This window comes from Euprymna scolopes, chromosome 3 (genome assembly GCF_053919585.1).
Source record: "Euprymna scolopes isolate OS-2025 chromosome 3, ASM5391958v1, whole genome shotgun sequence".
Classification (NCBI taxonomy): domain Eukaryota; kingdom Metazoa; phylum Mollusca; class Cephalopoda; order Sepiida; family Sepiolidae; genus Euprymna; species Euprymna scolopes.
Window position 1 is genome coordinate 127,176,910 of NC_136484.1, and position 16,250 is coordinate 127,193,159.

At 32.8% G+C, this 16,250-nt stretch overlaps 1 protein-coding gene across 4 annotated transcripts in view; it reads right to left on the reverse strand.

Moving 5' to 3' along the window:
- Positions 1-16,250, reverse strand: part of LOC145258892 (uncharacterized) — a 381,700-nt gene that overhangs the window by 127,028 nt on the left and 238,422 nt on the right. For all 4 annotated transcript variants that reach the window (XR_013864110.1, XR_013864111.1, XM_080116649.1 and 1 more), the window contains exons 6-7: positions 12,350-12,490; positions 6,710-6,847 (exon numbers count right to left, since the gene is read on the reverse strand). Coding sequence is in view for 2 of the 4 variants with exons in the window: in XM_080116649.1 (XP_079972775.1) it covers positions 6,710-6,847; positions 12,350-12,490 (279 nt within the window). In the remaining 2 variants the exon portion in view is untranslated. The remainder of the gene's footprint in view (positions 1-6,709; positions 6,848-12,349; positions 12,491-16,250) is intronic.

The window sequence follows — 16,250 nt, forward strand, 5'->3', positions numbered from 1 at the left end:
AAAGATTTATTTACATTTTCAGATTCCATTTTTTTTTTACACAGTGATCACCATTTATCAAGGCCCGGAAGCCACTCAGGGATAAGGGTTATTGCAAGTACATTACGTTAGTGTGGAAATTTGATGAAGTGTTTACTTAAGGGGGCGGTTCATTAGGAATTTGTTAACGTTGGACTTGAACACATCCAAGTTGTAGTCCGGTGGGAAGCAGGCAGACGGAACAGAGTTACACAGGCGTGCAGTTATAAGAAAGAAGCTTTGTTCATGGAATCCGCGTTTTGATTTAGGCACAAATATAGAGTGGGGGAAATTTTTCACAGTGGATTCAGCTAGACGGGTGTTTTTCGTGAAAGATTGGCGAGGGAGGGGACCAGAGATTAGAGTTCAGACGAGCACCTGCCATGGAAATAACGATAAAACAAGGATAGGCTCGCAACGTCTCTTCTGTGGGAGAGAGGTTGCAGGGTAGAGGAAAGGGCATCCCCCGCTAAGCCACGAAGTCTATTTTGTACTCTGTAAAGGCAGGATAGGCTGTTTTTAGCAACTCCTGCCCAGATATGGCAACAGTATTCCATCCTTGGACGTACTTGGCTTTTATATAGATAGAGAAACTTATTGTCATATTCACTGCTTTATAAGTTCCTTTAATATTTCAAGTCTTTTTGCCTGTGTGTCTTTTTTTGCCTGTGTTTATCTTTTAGAGACGATTAATAAATGTACAGATTCCTTATATCGTAGTGAACTACTCACTCCTCCTACCCTCGAAAGTGTTTTAGTGAACGTCATGAAATTTGCTACTATATCGGTGGAATTTAGTTTTAACATTATATACAGACAGATTGATAGTGTCTCTAGACGTTCTCCCATGAGACATCGTTGGTTAACATCGTTGTAGGTTTTCATAAAAATGACTTGTTATCTGGTTTTCAAAGACCTGGTGTTTACTTTCGCTATGTTGACGACACCTTCTGTTTGTTCAAAAAAAAAAAAAAAAATCTCGGACTGAGATCGAAACGAAAAGCTGAAGACAGTGAGTCAAGTACGACAACCATTAGGCCGGCTTAACACGATTTGTAAAAAGTGTTTTCAAATTGTACCTATTTTTAATATAATAAATCTGTCATGTGAACCAGTCACGCATGCGCATTCGTGAAACAGTTAGCCACATACCAAATTTTTCAATTTTGATCCCTCAGCAGCTCGTTTTTTTCCGGATGAAAACAGATTAAAAAGTTTTCCACATATCTGAATATCCTATATACCAAATTTCAAGTCTGTAGATCAAAAATCGGTTGAGTGTATAGGTTAAGAAATGTCCTCACACACAGAGATTCTCACTTTTATAGATATATAGATAAGGAAGCCAATTATTCTTTCATTTCTTGATGTGTTACTTTGTAAAGATTCTTTTGGATTTCTCATTTTAGTGTATCAGAAACCAATTTTTACTGGTCTTTGCACTCGTTGTGATTCATTTCGTCCACAAAAAAAAGTTAAATTTTGTTAAAAGCCTTAAGCACAAGGTCTTAATAATTTGTTCAAATACTAGGATGTATGAACAAGTTAATTTTTTTATTAAGACCATCTGCAACAATGGCTATCCTTTAGATATTGTTCATTAAACTTTTTTGTTTTTTTATAAAACTAAAAAAAAAAGTTGTTCACAGATGCTCTATTTATCGTCACCTACCTTGAATAGGTAGTATAAGTGATAGATTTGCCAATCTCTTTGTTTATACAACAATGATATTTTGCCATTTTTTCCATAAGGCTTATTCTGATGTCGATTCGAAAAGATTTTCTCCTCGCCCATAATAATTAAACTAATTATTTATTTAAATGTACTTCCGGTTTGAGAAAACCCTGGCCTTTTGGCTTGGCGCAAACTGCAGTATCTGTTCTGATACTACCCTTCACCTTTTCTAACCTTGATCTGTGGAAGAGAAATCCTTCATGACTGAGTGCCCCATTTTGAGAAGCTGGATTTTCATCACATTAAAAACCGACCATGTGTCTAACTCTGCTCTCGTGGGGAGGCAAGTTAATAGAAACATTAGATATCCGGATCAAACAACACGTGCCAACAAAAAATCGTCACGCAAGTTATTTGACATCCGATGCCATAAATAATATATATGGTTCTTCTATTCCTGAACATCTTATCAATAACCGTTTCTTCTGGTTTCAGTGTTGTCTTATTCTTCTTTCTTTTCATTTGTTTACGATCTTATTTAAAAGATGAATAAATTTTATCAAAATTACCCCAAATGTTTATATTTATCTATTTATCTGAATAAATGCAGAAGATTTTGTGCTGTGTTTACAAGAAACTTATGAATTAAATGTTTATTATTTAAAATTTTGGTTTAAAAAAAAATCGATCAGCAAAATTTGCGAAGTGATAGCAAACTGGCAAAATCTGCTACCATATATATATATATATATATATATATATATATATATATATATATATATATATATATATATATTTCTGTGGAAATATATCTTATTTCCTTAAAATATATACCTATCCTTATTTAAGAAGCTCAATGTAATTACAGAGCAATATAGTGAATGAATGACAGTTCAGACTTTTGTCATTCATTCACTATATATATATATATATATATATATATATATATATATATATATATATATATATATATATATATATATAACTAATAGAGTTGTGGTCATATTTCTTTATAGAAATCATCCCAGCCACGTTATGAATCATGTGATCTAAGAGCTAAAAACAATAAAAAAAAAAAAAACAAAAAAAAAACAACCAACAATAAGTATTAAACGACTAGGTCCTGACCCAGAAAACAATACTTCCCCCATTGTCAGGGACACCGCTCATGGAATGTGAGGACTAAAGGACAAAATGAAGGAAGAGAGAGTTACGAAGCTGCCGAAAGTAAACCCAAGGTCCACTCCTTGTGTTTGGGGTTGTCTGAGAAAAAAAGTTAAGAACCACTGTTATATGTTCTTGCTTTTTATTTCCTTTTCGTTTTTATTTTCCTATTCGTTCACTTGTGTCCTTGTTCGTTCACTTGTGAACCACTGTTATATGTTCTTGCTTTTTATTTTCCTATTCGTTCACTTGTGTCCTTTTTTGTCCGTGCCAAGTTTACCGGTGCCATTAGTACTGTGCATCTTGTAAAATAGCTGCATCCACGTTATCCATTGATAAATAATGACCCGCGATCTGGTTATTAGTTACTGGAAGCTTTTCATCTGCATCGTTTCAATTTCCGATTAATTCAGTCTATTATTAAACACTACTTTTCTCTGTAGAGTTATCCAATTATGAAACGTTTCCAATAAAGTCCAATTATGCAACGAGATAATCTCAAAAGGTTTGGTAACTTTTATCACTTGAATAAATCTTTCAGTACACTAAGGGGATTAAAGAACAGCAACAACAAAAAAACAACGAAGATTATTTTCGCCTGTTCAAATAATATTTGATTGTTAATATAATCCGCTGAATTGGAAAACTTATTAAAAACACAGAAACACACACACAAAAAAATCCACAAACAAAAAAACAAACAAACCAAAACGGCTTTATTTGATTTGTTTAATGCAAATGTATAGAAAATATTATAGGAATATAATATTCCGTAAAAGTGCAGAATAGTTAACACTCGATAACTCGTAAAGTAAAAAAAACAAAACAAAACAAAGAATGACCCCCACACACCAATAAAAACAAACAAACAAAAAATAAAATCAAACCAAAAACATGATTTATACAAAGCACATGAATTAAATTTCCTACGAACCCTGTTTCCCTGTCTTGAAAACGATTTTTAAATTTGTTTTAAAAAAATCTTCCTCATGACAGAACTCGTCTAATTTTAACACGTGGAAACGATTTATATGATTTTTAAACAACAAAAGAATTTTACAAATCGTTTTCACATGTTAAAATTAACCGGGTTCCGTAGGAAATTTCATTCTAATGCGTTTGATATAAATTGTGTGTCATTTATTATTTTTTTTAATTAGAAATCGCCCCATACAAGGCATGAAGCCACTTGATGTAAGAAGCTAAACAAATAACACATCTAGGTCAAAAACTAGCCAACGATAAATGTTGTATGGATAGATTCCGACTAGAAAACAGCAATTCTCCTTCCTTTGTCAGAAACATCGCTCATGGAATGTGCGGACCAAAGGACAAAACCAAAGGAAGGGAAAGTTACGAGGCTGTCGAAAGTAAACCAAATGTCCACTTTTTATTCTGCGTTTACTTCGATGTGCGAGAAATCAGTTTTGACAAAAACGTGCACATAGTCGTCGCCAAAAATAAATATATATTGTCATTTTTTTTATACATCAGTGTGTTGTGATTCTTTTAAACACAGTAGAAATACAACAATACCAGTTGTTATATTCACTCCAGTCTTCTTTAGGTGAATCTTTGCAAACTTGGGAACCTTTTAGTCGAACCTGGGAATCTTTATATATTTGACTTCGAAACCTGGACGGAATTTTGAACTGATTCCCGAGCTTGACATAAAGATTTTGAAATGCGACTGACAGTTCCCAATTTCATAAAGATTCACCCGGAGAAGTTTTGCGGTTACATTGTATATAAAGTTAACAACCAATATCTAAATCAAATGATACTAACTCAACACTGTTTTTTTATTATTATGCACATAGATATGAAAAAGTTCTCCAAAAGCAAATATATAACAAATAAATGTTATCAAAGGCAAGATAAGTTACTTTTCTACATAACTGGATAAGTTTTTAGTGTTATTATTTAATGTAAAATGTTTATTCGGTTCGCACAACATAGAGTGTTTATCGGTATATGTAAAAAAAAACAAATGGCGGCGAGCTCACTGTTGAATATGTTAAGTTTGGGAAAATGAGTTCAAACTAATATATATATATATATATATATATATATATATATATATATATATATATATATATACAAAATACTGTTAGAAATCCACTCAATATATATTAAATGCAAAACATAAGAATAAGCATTTTTAGTTGTGGTCTAAAAATAGTTATGTCAAAAATATAATTTCAATATCTTTATTATTTTGTGATAATTTTAGGCCAATTCTTTGGATTTCCTAAAAAATATACACACACCGCAAAAATCTGTGATGCAGTATATCTTTGTATTAGGAAATTCAATAAGTGCTTCTGGTACAATATGAGCATGCACTTTCTGTTGCATAATCAAATTATTACTGATTAAACATGCTTTTCTACCAAATCTGCCTGACGAGGAGGATTGTTAATAAGCCAGTACAATAAAAATAAGACCAGATAGAGGATAGATGAATGAGTGAACGACCACGTAACATACAATATCTAAACATTGCTTGGCACCGCAGGAAAAAGTGTTTCTTTGACAAACTGACGTTTCAACGTCTTTAGAAGATCACTAGTTGTTTTGAATTTCTCCTTTCCACTGCATGCCACTCTTGTGATGATGAAGTGCTGCTAGGATGTGCACATCTGCAGTTGCATTCTAAATGCACTCCTTGCACAGGTATCCATCTTTACCTCGGCATGACACGTGACAGGGATGAGAGGCATGATATTAAAAAACATGATCTACACTTCCTGTCAGTACTTTCGCCTGTTCCGTTGGTTCACATGACAGATTTATTAGGTTACAAATAAGTACAATTTGAAAACACTTTTTACAAATCGTGTTAAGCCGGCCTAATGGTTGTCGTACTTGACTCACTGTCTTCAGCTTTTCGTTTCGATCTCAGCTCGAGTATTTTTTTTTGAACAAACAGAAGGTGTCGTCAACATAACGAAAGTAAACACCAGGTCTTTGAAAACCAGATAACAAGCCATTTTTATGAAAACCTACAACGGTGTTAACCAATGCCGATCCCATGGCAAAACCTATAGAGACACTATCAATCTGTCTGTACATAATGTTGTTAAAACTAAATTCCACCGATATAGTAGCAAATTTCATGACGTTCACTAAAAAACTTTCGAGGGTAGGGGGAGTGAGTAGTTCACTACGATATAAGGAATCTGTACATTTATTAATCGTCTCTAAAAGATAAACACAGGCAAAAAAAGACACACAGGCAAAAGAAAATTAATGTGCCTAACATTTCAGATATTGAATTTATTTAAAAAGTTCTTTTAAAATAGGAAGTTTTTGAAACACATAGTATTAGATATCTAGACACTATATACCAAGAAATCATTTTGACAAAACGTACACCTGGCGAACAATATAAGAAACAACAAACTAATCATAAAATGCACCAAAAGGTCGTTCGAATAAAATTATAAACCTAACAACTTGTTTAATACCTATATTGTGTATACTGAGAAATTATTTTGAAAAAAAAAAGCGTGCAAATGCAAGAATAATTATCAAATGTACCAAAAGGTCATTTTAATAAAAAGTATAAACCTCACACAGGCACCTGCATGAAGAAACAACGAACTTGATCAATTGTCAAAAAAGAAGATAAGTTAAAAGTATGATGCTTGAAAGATCATTTTCGATAAAATGTTACACAGATGTAATCAAAGTGAAGTCAATTTAGTGAAACAACCAACTGTCCATAACCGTGACCGGCAATAAAAAAATATACTGCTATATTTTTCATGTATCAGTGTGTCGCCATTCTTTTAAGCGCAGCAGAAATACAGCAAGAGAATAACAATTAAAATAAGACAAGCTTCATACCTTTGTCACAGCGGCCCATCTCCCAACCGGGCTTACATCCATTTTTACAATAGCCATTGTACCACTCGCAGACACCATCAATACAGTTTGGACTGCAAGTATTGTTGCAGTCTTCTCCATATCTACCAGCAGGACATTCTGTTTGTAAGAGAAAATGAAAACGAAACAATGAGAAAATGTGACAACACAGTCTATAACATATTATTTGGATTCTTCAAACTACTGCTCTTAGCTTGAGTATTATTCTCACGACATTTCAGTCGACGTAGCTTTCGACCTTCTTCACGTGTATCGTATTGAACTCAGAAATTTTTCTGTCAAACTCGGGAATCTGAACGGAATTTCGAATTGAACTCTTTATTTAATCTACCGGGATAGTATGCTCTCCTTCTGTCAGTCATGGCGGGGTAGAATTCCTTAGTAATGCGCAATTGTACTTTTTGAGTGTCGCCCACACTGATTGAACATTCAACCTCCAGAAGAGTGTAACTTACAACTGGATTTTATCAAACGTATTGCTACTTGCAGCAATGCAATTCATAGCATAACGATGTTAACGTTTCTTTAAATATATATTGTACTGGTAGGACTACCCGGCGTTGCTCGGGACGAGTACAGCTAACAAAATAGAAAAGTTATAAAAGTAGGTGCAACGTCATTCTTTAAAAACATCTATCACTATTTTCAAGCACAACTCTCCCCCTGGCCCTCTTTTTTCTTTCTTTACCCCACTCATGCGCAACCTTTTGCAACTGCTCCAATGTAATAGAATGAAAAAAAAAAAAAAAAGAAAGAAAACTTTTTAGCATCTGACTGTTTATTAGTAAGAAAGTAAAATTATTTTAAGCCGCTCCCTCTCTCTCCATACTTTGATATCTGGTTGTATAGGTAAAAGGGTTATCTGTCCTTGATACAGGAAGTACTGATGAGTTATCTGCCCTGACAGGAAGTACTAGGAGAGTTATCTGCCTCTCAAAGGAAGAGAAAGGAGCAGCCGTTTTGTTTGTTGAGTGTAACTAAGCAATGAACTAACAATATCTTCCTTACTTTTATACTGGCAACATTGGAGAATATTACAATATTTTTTTTTATCATAGCCGACGCAAGGTTATACAGAATCAGAATATATAAGGTTTCAAATGTATCTTTTGTAGTTTCTGAGTTTTTAACAATCATAGGCAGAAATATGTTATATTAACAACTTAAAAAGAGAAATCTAACCTTATAATCACAACAATCAAAATATAAATATTGTCATTCCATTTTATGAGAATATTCGTTTTTTCGGAATTTTTAAGATAAGGATTGATTATTTGGACTCTTTGGACTACTGTTCTCATTTCGGTTGATGTAACTTTTTACCTTCTTCTTGTCTTACTCAAGTTGAATTCGGGAATCTACACGAAATTTAAAACGAATCCCTTTATTAAATCTGCGGGAGGTAACATTTCTTCGTTTTGTAGAAGTCGTAAATAAATCGCAATTGTATTTTTGAGTGTCACCTGCACTGAGGAGTGAACTTTCAACCTCCAAAATAGTTTAACTCACAACTAAGGAACTTAATCCACTACCACACAGATCCTTGCGGACAATTCTAGTATTAATTTTAGGAGTCCTAGACCAAAGTTAATTCCTACATGTAGAATCTTACTACTTATTACTAGAACTATGACACCAGCATATTCTTTTCTTTGATTTGACCCTCGAGTATATATCCGACACAGTAAGACACAGTTATTCAACCGAGAACCACATCACTCTACATAAACACACATAAGATATCAATGGATATATACCTGAGAATCAAAACAAGGAAAAGAATATGCTGTTGTCATAGCCATACTTATTACATATTATTTATTATTACACATTATATATATATATATATATATATATATATATATATATATATATATATGGATCTTCTATTTTCATCACATTAAAATATATATATATATATATGGTTCTTCTATTTTCATCACATTAAAAACCGACCATGTGTCTAACTCTGCTCTCGTGGGGAGGCAAGTTAATAGAAACATTAGATATCCGGATCAAACAACACGTGCCAAAAAAAAAAAAAAAATCGTCATGCAAGTTATTTGACATCCGATGCCATAAATAATATATATGGTTCTTCTATTCCTGAACATCTTATCAATAACCGTTTCTTCTGATTTCAGTGTTGTCTTATTCTTCTTTCTTTTCATTTGTTTACGATCTTATTTAAAAGATGAATAAATTTTATCAAAATTACCCCAAATGTTTATATTTATCTATTTATCTGAATAAATGCAGAAGATTTTGTGTTGTGTTTACAAGAAACTTATGAATTAAATGTTTATTATTTAAAATTTTGGTTTAAAAAACTTCGATCAGCAAAATTTGCGAAGTGATAGCAAGCTGGCAAAATCTGCTTCCATATATATATATATATATATATATATATATATATATATATATATATATATATATATATATATATATATATATTATATATTTAGTTATGTCGGGCGAAACGTGAAAATAACATTCTAGACGAGAACAGTAGTTCACTGAATGCAAATAATACGAAAAAAAACTTGTTTCTTCTTCTTTTTCTTCTTTATGGAGATACTACAGGGTGAGTCACGAGAAACAGATATTTTTAAGGAAAACAAAACTGCGAATATTTCAACAAAAATTTTATAATGTACATGAAAACATTTACTAAAGTATGCTATTATGGAATACCTCGAAAAATTGTATGACAAATGATGGCCATTTTCACGAGCATAAATTTGAAGCCGCTTTCTAAATTTAGCCTCCACTTTTACTAAAGTTTCTTCACATTTTTTTTTTTTTAAATATTTTCACGTATTGCAGTCTTCGATTCTCCAAGTGTGTGAGGTTTCCCAGAATAGACGCACGATTTCCAAAATCCCCACGGATAAAAATCGCACATGGAAAGATCGGGTGAGTGCGGAGGCCACGGGAGATCTCCAGAGCGTGAAATGATATGATTAGAGAATTCAGCTCGAACAACAGTCATAGACAAACTGAACGGCATTTTAAGCAAGTTTAAAGAATACCTTCCTCACTCGTTATGTCTTACTCAAGGAGAGCAAGGAGCGTTCTAAGAACATCCGTTTCTCGTGACTCACTCTATTTAATGCAATGAACATTCCTCCCAGTCAAATTTCAATCTTTTCTCTTCCCTTTCTCTCTCTTTATCTCTCAGTTGTTTTCTGTGTCGATCTGTCTTCATCGTTTCTTACTTTGATGCTAACAAGAGCCACACTTGTTTACCCATCAAAAATTTCATAATCTTCATTTACTCTTCGAAGTTGCATAACTGCCTGTGCATGAGTTTTATCGAAATTGCAAATATTGCACCAAGCATGTGAAATATCATGACCTTTTTTGCTCTCGATAAATGACAGGAATGTTTGTCGCAGTATAATTGTGTTTTTAACACGACATTAATAAAAACAGAACATGCTAATTTTTTTCGTTGTGATTGTTAATTCGAACCATAGTCATTTAATATATGTAACTGTCAGCTTAACTTACATTTGTATATATGACTGTTGACAAACCACATCATCTTTAATTGTTATGGAAATATTAGTTAACTAGAAGGACCTGCGGAAATTCCACAGCGGACTCATTCATATGTTATATATTGATGTTGGCATTCCGTAGATGTTCAGTGTAAATGAAGACACGCTGATATTATTGTAGCTCTTTTGTTAAAACAGCAAAAGTATTTATCTAAGCTAGCAGGGACGCCCGGCATAGCCCGGTCGTAAAGTACGCTTAAATATGATATTTTAATTCTTGCAGATTTTGTATATATTATTATAGAGTTAATGTTCTATCGATTTTTATATATTATAAAGTTGCGATTTCAAATAAAAATATATATCCATATGGTGCACCAGCTTGAATCGAAACAGAAACAAAAACCTATGAATATACATATATATATATATATATATATATATATATATATATATATATATATATATATATATATATATAAGTTCCTTCAGCTATAATCGAAACCGAAACCAAAACTTATGAAGAATTCTTGGTAAAATTATTTATTACAAGTCCATAACAATTAAACGACAGTCACTGGAATGTAAGCGTGACACACAAAATAAATAACACGCTCTATCCTATTAATATATACATCAATATATGGTAATAGATGATGTCATTTTTGTTACTCTTTTTGCTTTTTTTGTACTTATGCAGATTAAGGACTGCGTTATCGTCGGCATATTCCTAGCAGGTTACGTAAACCACAAGAAGGTGCACAATAAAAACATTTTTTAAGTGAAAACATTGGCCAATTTTTAAAAAGGTTCCGAACAAAATCTTTGTTTGTTTTATTTTTACCGAAAATTTTTCTACCCATGATTAAAACGCTAGCAAACAGTTAAGAATTAAAAAAAAAAAATCACATAATTATAATTGAAAACAGTAATCTTATGGTGATTTCAATGAAAAAAGATACTTACGCAGTTAACGGACCATATTGAAATAAGATTATTATTTAGAAAGCAATTCTTAACATGGAGAAGAGAGCTTTTGTAAAACACTATTCTGCGCTTTAACTTAACGATTTAAAAAAAAACCCCAAAAAACAAAAGATACTATAAAAATATAATAAACATTTACCGTCTGCCAATTGTTGACTGCTGCAATTTCATTGGCTATACCTTTCGGCACCTTTCGGTGTTTTACGGAACACTATTCGGCTTACGCAGTCCCTATTCTGCATAAGTACGTTTTTTTAATCCTTTTCTTTTGTTACTAAAAGGATAATAATAGAATAATATCAAGTTTCTTTTATATATAGTTTCCACAATCGACAAGGGTCAGGAATTAAGAAGTCATGTTAATTCTCTTAAAATAAGTAGCTTGACGATATTCTTAAATAAGATGACGCGTTAAAAGAGTAGATCGTTCTTTTTCCGTCAGTAAAAATCGCCATAACCGGGTAAAAATATTAATTAGTTACTATGTTATTTTAGTTACGTAATAAGGATTGATCTTCCAACCTCCATAATACTCTCATATAGAATTGTTTTTTATTCACATTCACCCAAAACAAGGCATATCGCCACTTTGACGTAAGGGGCTACTAATTGGGACCACACCTTAGAAAGATTAACAAGATGTTGGTTTACATTAGGTTTGATCTTCTGCATATCAGTACTGTTAGGGAAACAGCTAACAGGAAGGGAATTCCAGAGTCTAGCTGTTCGAGGGAACAAGCTATTAGAGTAGAAAGCTTTCTGGCATTTAGGGACCTCAATAGTGAAGGGGTGTGATTTTGTTCCTAGGCGGGTTTGTTGGGGGTATATACGTCGAGGGGGCACAAATGCAATGAGTTCATCAGAGTAAATTCCATTAAAATACTTGTAAAACAGGCGTAGGGATGCAACATTGCGGCGATGGGACAGGGATTGAATATTAGTTGATAAAGTAGGACATATTAGATTAGAGATTTTTTTTTATCTGTTGTGCCATGAATCAATATTACATGGATCACAAAATCACATCAACGAAAGTCTCGCCCATATTTCTTTGCCCAACTTCAGTGATTGCAGCAGTTCACATAGTCTTTAAATTGGAAAATATGCTTACCTTTCTCGCAGTGTGAGCCCTGATGCCCCATGGTGCAACCTTGCACACATTCGCCTGTAACTCGATCGCATTTCTGGTTCTTACAGAAATGACTGCAGCGCTTTTTGCAGTTATTTCCATAAAGGCTTAACCGGCTACAATCTGGAAATAAATTTTGAAAATTAAGTTTTCAAATCACAAAACATTTTTTTAAACAATCAGACTCATTAGAAACGAATAATGCATAGCAAAATACACATAAACTGAGAAACATATGTAAGCGTTCTTTTAAATTCATAATCATAAATTTAAGGTTTAACTACTTTACTAAATCATTATAAAAATAAACTTAATATCTATTCATGAGATCTGTTGATGAGAAAGATCAGAGAGGTTAGTTTGGAACTTAGTTTCTAAAAACCATCCAACATTTATTTGTTTATTTGCGGACTGCTATCCTCATCATGATTGTTGTTGCTTCGCCATGTTTCGGCCAATTCACCCTCTGGCCTTCTTCAGGTGATTAACCACGATGAGATATGAATACCGAGTCTCTTAACTATATCCCCAGTAATTACTGCCTTCCATGGTTGTTGTTGGCCAACTAATCCTCTGGTCTGCTTTGGGTAGGATTAAAACCGCTATCTTCAGACAATTGCTCCTCTGGAACCGTAGAAACTCAGCGCTTCTATCCACTGCGCCACTAATCACCTAAAGAAGGCCAGAGGATGAGTTGGCCGAAAAGTTGGTGAAACAACAACTATGAAGATGAGGATAACAGTCCATAAATAAATTAATTAATTAATTAATTACTGATCTCAAAAGATTCCAATAAAATTAATATATAACATGCCATCATGTAAAACGGACATTAACTCGATGATGATGATGATGATGATGATGATGATGATGATGATGATGATGATGATGATGATGATTTAGGATACTGGGGGAAATGTTCGCTTATAACCTGGGACAACACGGTTCACTCCTCGGTTATGTCATACCAAAGAATAAAATGGTATTTGATTCCATCTTGTTAAACACTAAACATCAAAAGGTGAGTATTAAGGGTAAGTAGAGCAATCTAGGGAACGAAGTGGTGCCATCATTTATTCTCAGTGTAGTAGACACTGATGATAAGGGGGCCTTTGCCTTGACTTTGACTGCAGTCAATTCACTTTTTACTTTACTAGAGAGCAGAATAGAAGTGTTTTAATTAAGACCTTTAAAATAATTAACATTCTTTGATATGAAATATACTTTCTTGCATTGATAATTGAATACCAAGAAAGATTTCAAAAACTAAATATACTATAAAGTTAGATTTTCTACTAGAGTAATAAACTTTTGGAAAAAAATGCCTAATCTGATTAAAAATAGCAAATCTAAGAAGGATCCATTCAGAAATAATGGTAAAAACAATGAATTCATAGACAAGTTTAAGGTCTATCAAATAATTTTTTTCGGGAAGGATTTACCAATATATTCATATGTTACGTAGTGTTATTATTACAATGATGAAAGTTCTATTTGTATCCATGTTAAGAAGGATAAGAGTCTTAAGAGTGTTCATGGAAGTAAGAGATCTTTGAGGTTCATGTGTGTGATTAATATGGAGACATTAACAGGTGTATATAAAGAGAGAGAGAGAGAGAGAGAGAGAGAGAGAGAGAGAGAGAGAGAGAGAGAGTGAGAGTTTATAATTGAGAGAGAGTACATATAATTACACTTTGAGAGGGGATTTGATATCTAGATAGATAGACTGATAGATTGGCATTTATACCGATAGATTGAGAGGTTGACATTTATGCTTTTGACAGTTCTGTTTGAACGGGAGTGTTTATATAACATAAATAGACACATATACTTTCTAACACATATATGTTTTAGCTGATGAATTCCAAATGGTTTTTACACATAAATAGACAATACCTTTTTCATGTTATGATGGACACAGGAGACGGCAGTTATAAAAACATGATGAGCATTTATTCTTCCCCTTGACCGGTCAATGACTTGCATCCAGGAATTCAAAGTTTCTTCTTACATTTTCTTTTTCTATTTAAAACCCTCTCGCTTCCAGACGGGCCAAGATTCGAACTGGTCGGACTCTCGTCTGACTCTCTGTCTCTCCCTTCTGACTTCTCTTTAACTAATTAACTCTCACTTCCTATATTGAGAAATCTATGCATGTCCGGCCAACGTGACCACAATTCACGTGCCATCAACATGCGCGACCTGCACGTTTCGAAACATTCTGATTTCCCATTTTTCCTTTGTTGTTTTCACAAAGGAATTCAACTTATATATCTAATTCATACAACCCATTTTTTATTATCCAACATTCTTTCTAACAATGAATAGCTTCCAGCCAAAATTATATTTGTTATTTATTTTATCAGAATCAACAATTTACTAGAAATTCCATTTAAAACCTATTGTTCTTTAAAACTTATCTACAGGGTTCGATTCCCGTTTTCTCTAATTTTATTTTCATTTACTAATTCTCTTCATTTTTACTTACATGAAAAAGGGGACACGCCTTTTCATGTAACACATACATATTTTGTGAGATTTCTAAAAAAATAATTGATATGTAATTACAGTAATACCTTGATATACAAATGTAATTCGTTCCATGACAGCCGACGTATCTCGAAAAAATCTTATCTTAAAATAATTATTCTTAGTTGAATTAAAAGAAATAGAATTAATCCGCTTTCAGGGTAAAAAATTTAACCCCAAACCACTCAAATTATGTTCAAGTTACACTCATCAATCACTAAAGAAAGATAAATACAAAAGTAATGACGCGATAATTGATAAATAATAATAAATGTTAATAAAAATAGAAAAGGAGTTGTACTCACAGCGAATGTTAGTGAATAGGGTACACGAAAAAAGGGCGGGAGAGAAGCAACGCTACCACACACACGTACACGCACAATATGAGAACTAAAAAGGGACAATACTATACACAAACACGTTGAATGAACTTACTAAATGCTTAATATTTTAGTCTTAATGTAATAGTCATAATGAAATGTAGTCGTAATGATTAAAAAAAAAATTAAAGAATAAAATTGTAACTAACCTACCATAGAGACAGGGATGAGCGGCTAACGAAGGTGGACTTGGAGGAGGAGGAGGAGGAGGAGGGGGAGGAGAAGGAGTCAGGGAAAGAAGATTGAGATACGATACACGCGTTTTGTATTTTTTTTTTTGGGGGGGGCTTTTTCTTCTGTTTTTTTTTTTTTGCTTTTAATTTTTTGGCATCATGCGATTTCTGAAATCGTATTTAAAAAAAGCGTCGTATCTTAGGGTGTAAATATAGATACAACATGTCGTCATATTTAAAAAAAAATCATATTTTAGTATTCGTATCTCAATGTATTACTATATTGATGCGTACTAATGAATCGGAAGATTGGGGTTCAATTTTCAGTCAAGTTATGCCAAAGACTCAAAAACTGATATTTGATGTCTTTTTGCTAAACATTCATCATCATAAATAGTATGTGTTTCTAATCGACTTTGATCGATTTTAATATATAATCTGACCAATATTTTATTTTGTGTTTGGTATAATTATAGAGGAAGGGAGAAGAACCCCATTCTGAAAGTGATAACCGCTCCCATTGCCACTTATTCAAAATGAAATTTTATTTAATAAGAGACATTTTTGTATTCACCGATGTCAGACGTATTTTTCATTAGTCAATATTTTGTTATTTTGGCACAATCTTTGTTATCAGTTAGCACACAATGGTTTCGCTTTTAAAACGTTTTTTTTTAATTATACATTATCATGTATTATTTTATTTTCATACAATATAAGTATGTATTTAATATGAATATTTCACAGAAAACCTAATGTATATATGTCCATTAGCACTGATGCATGTGTTTTGGTTGCATT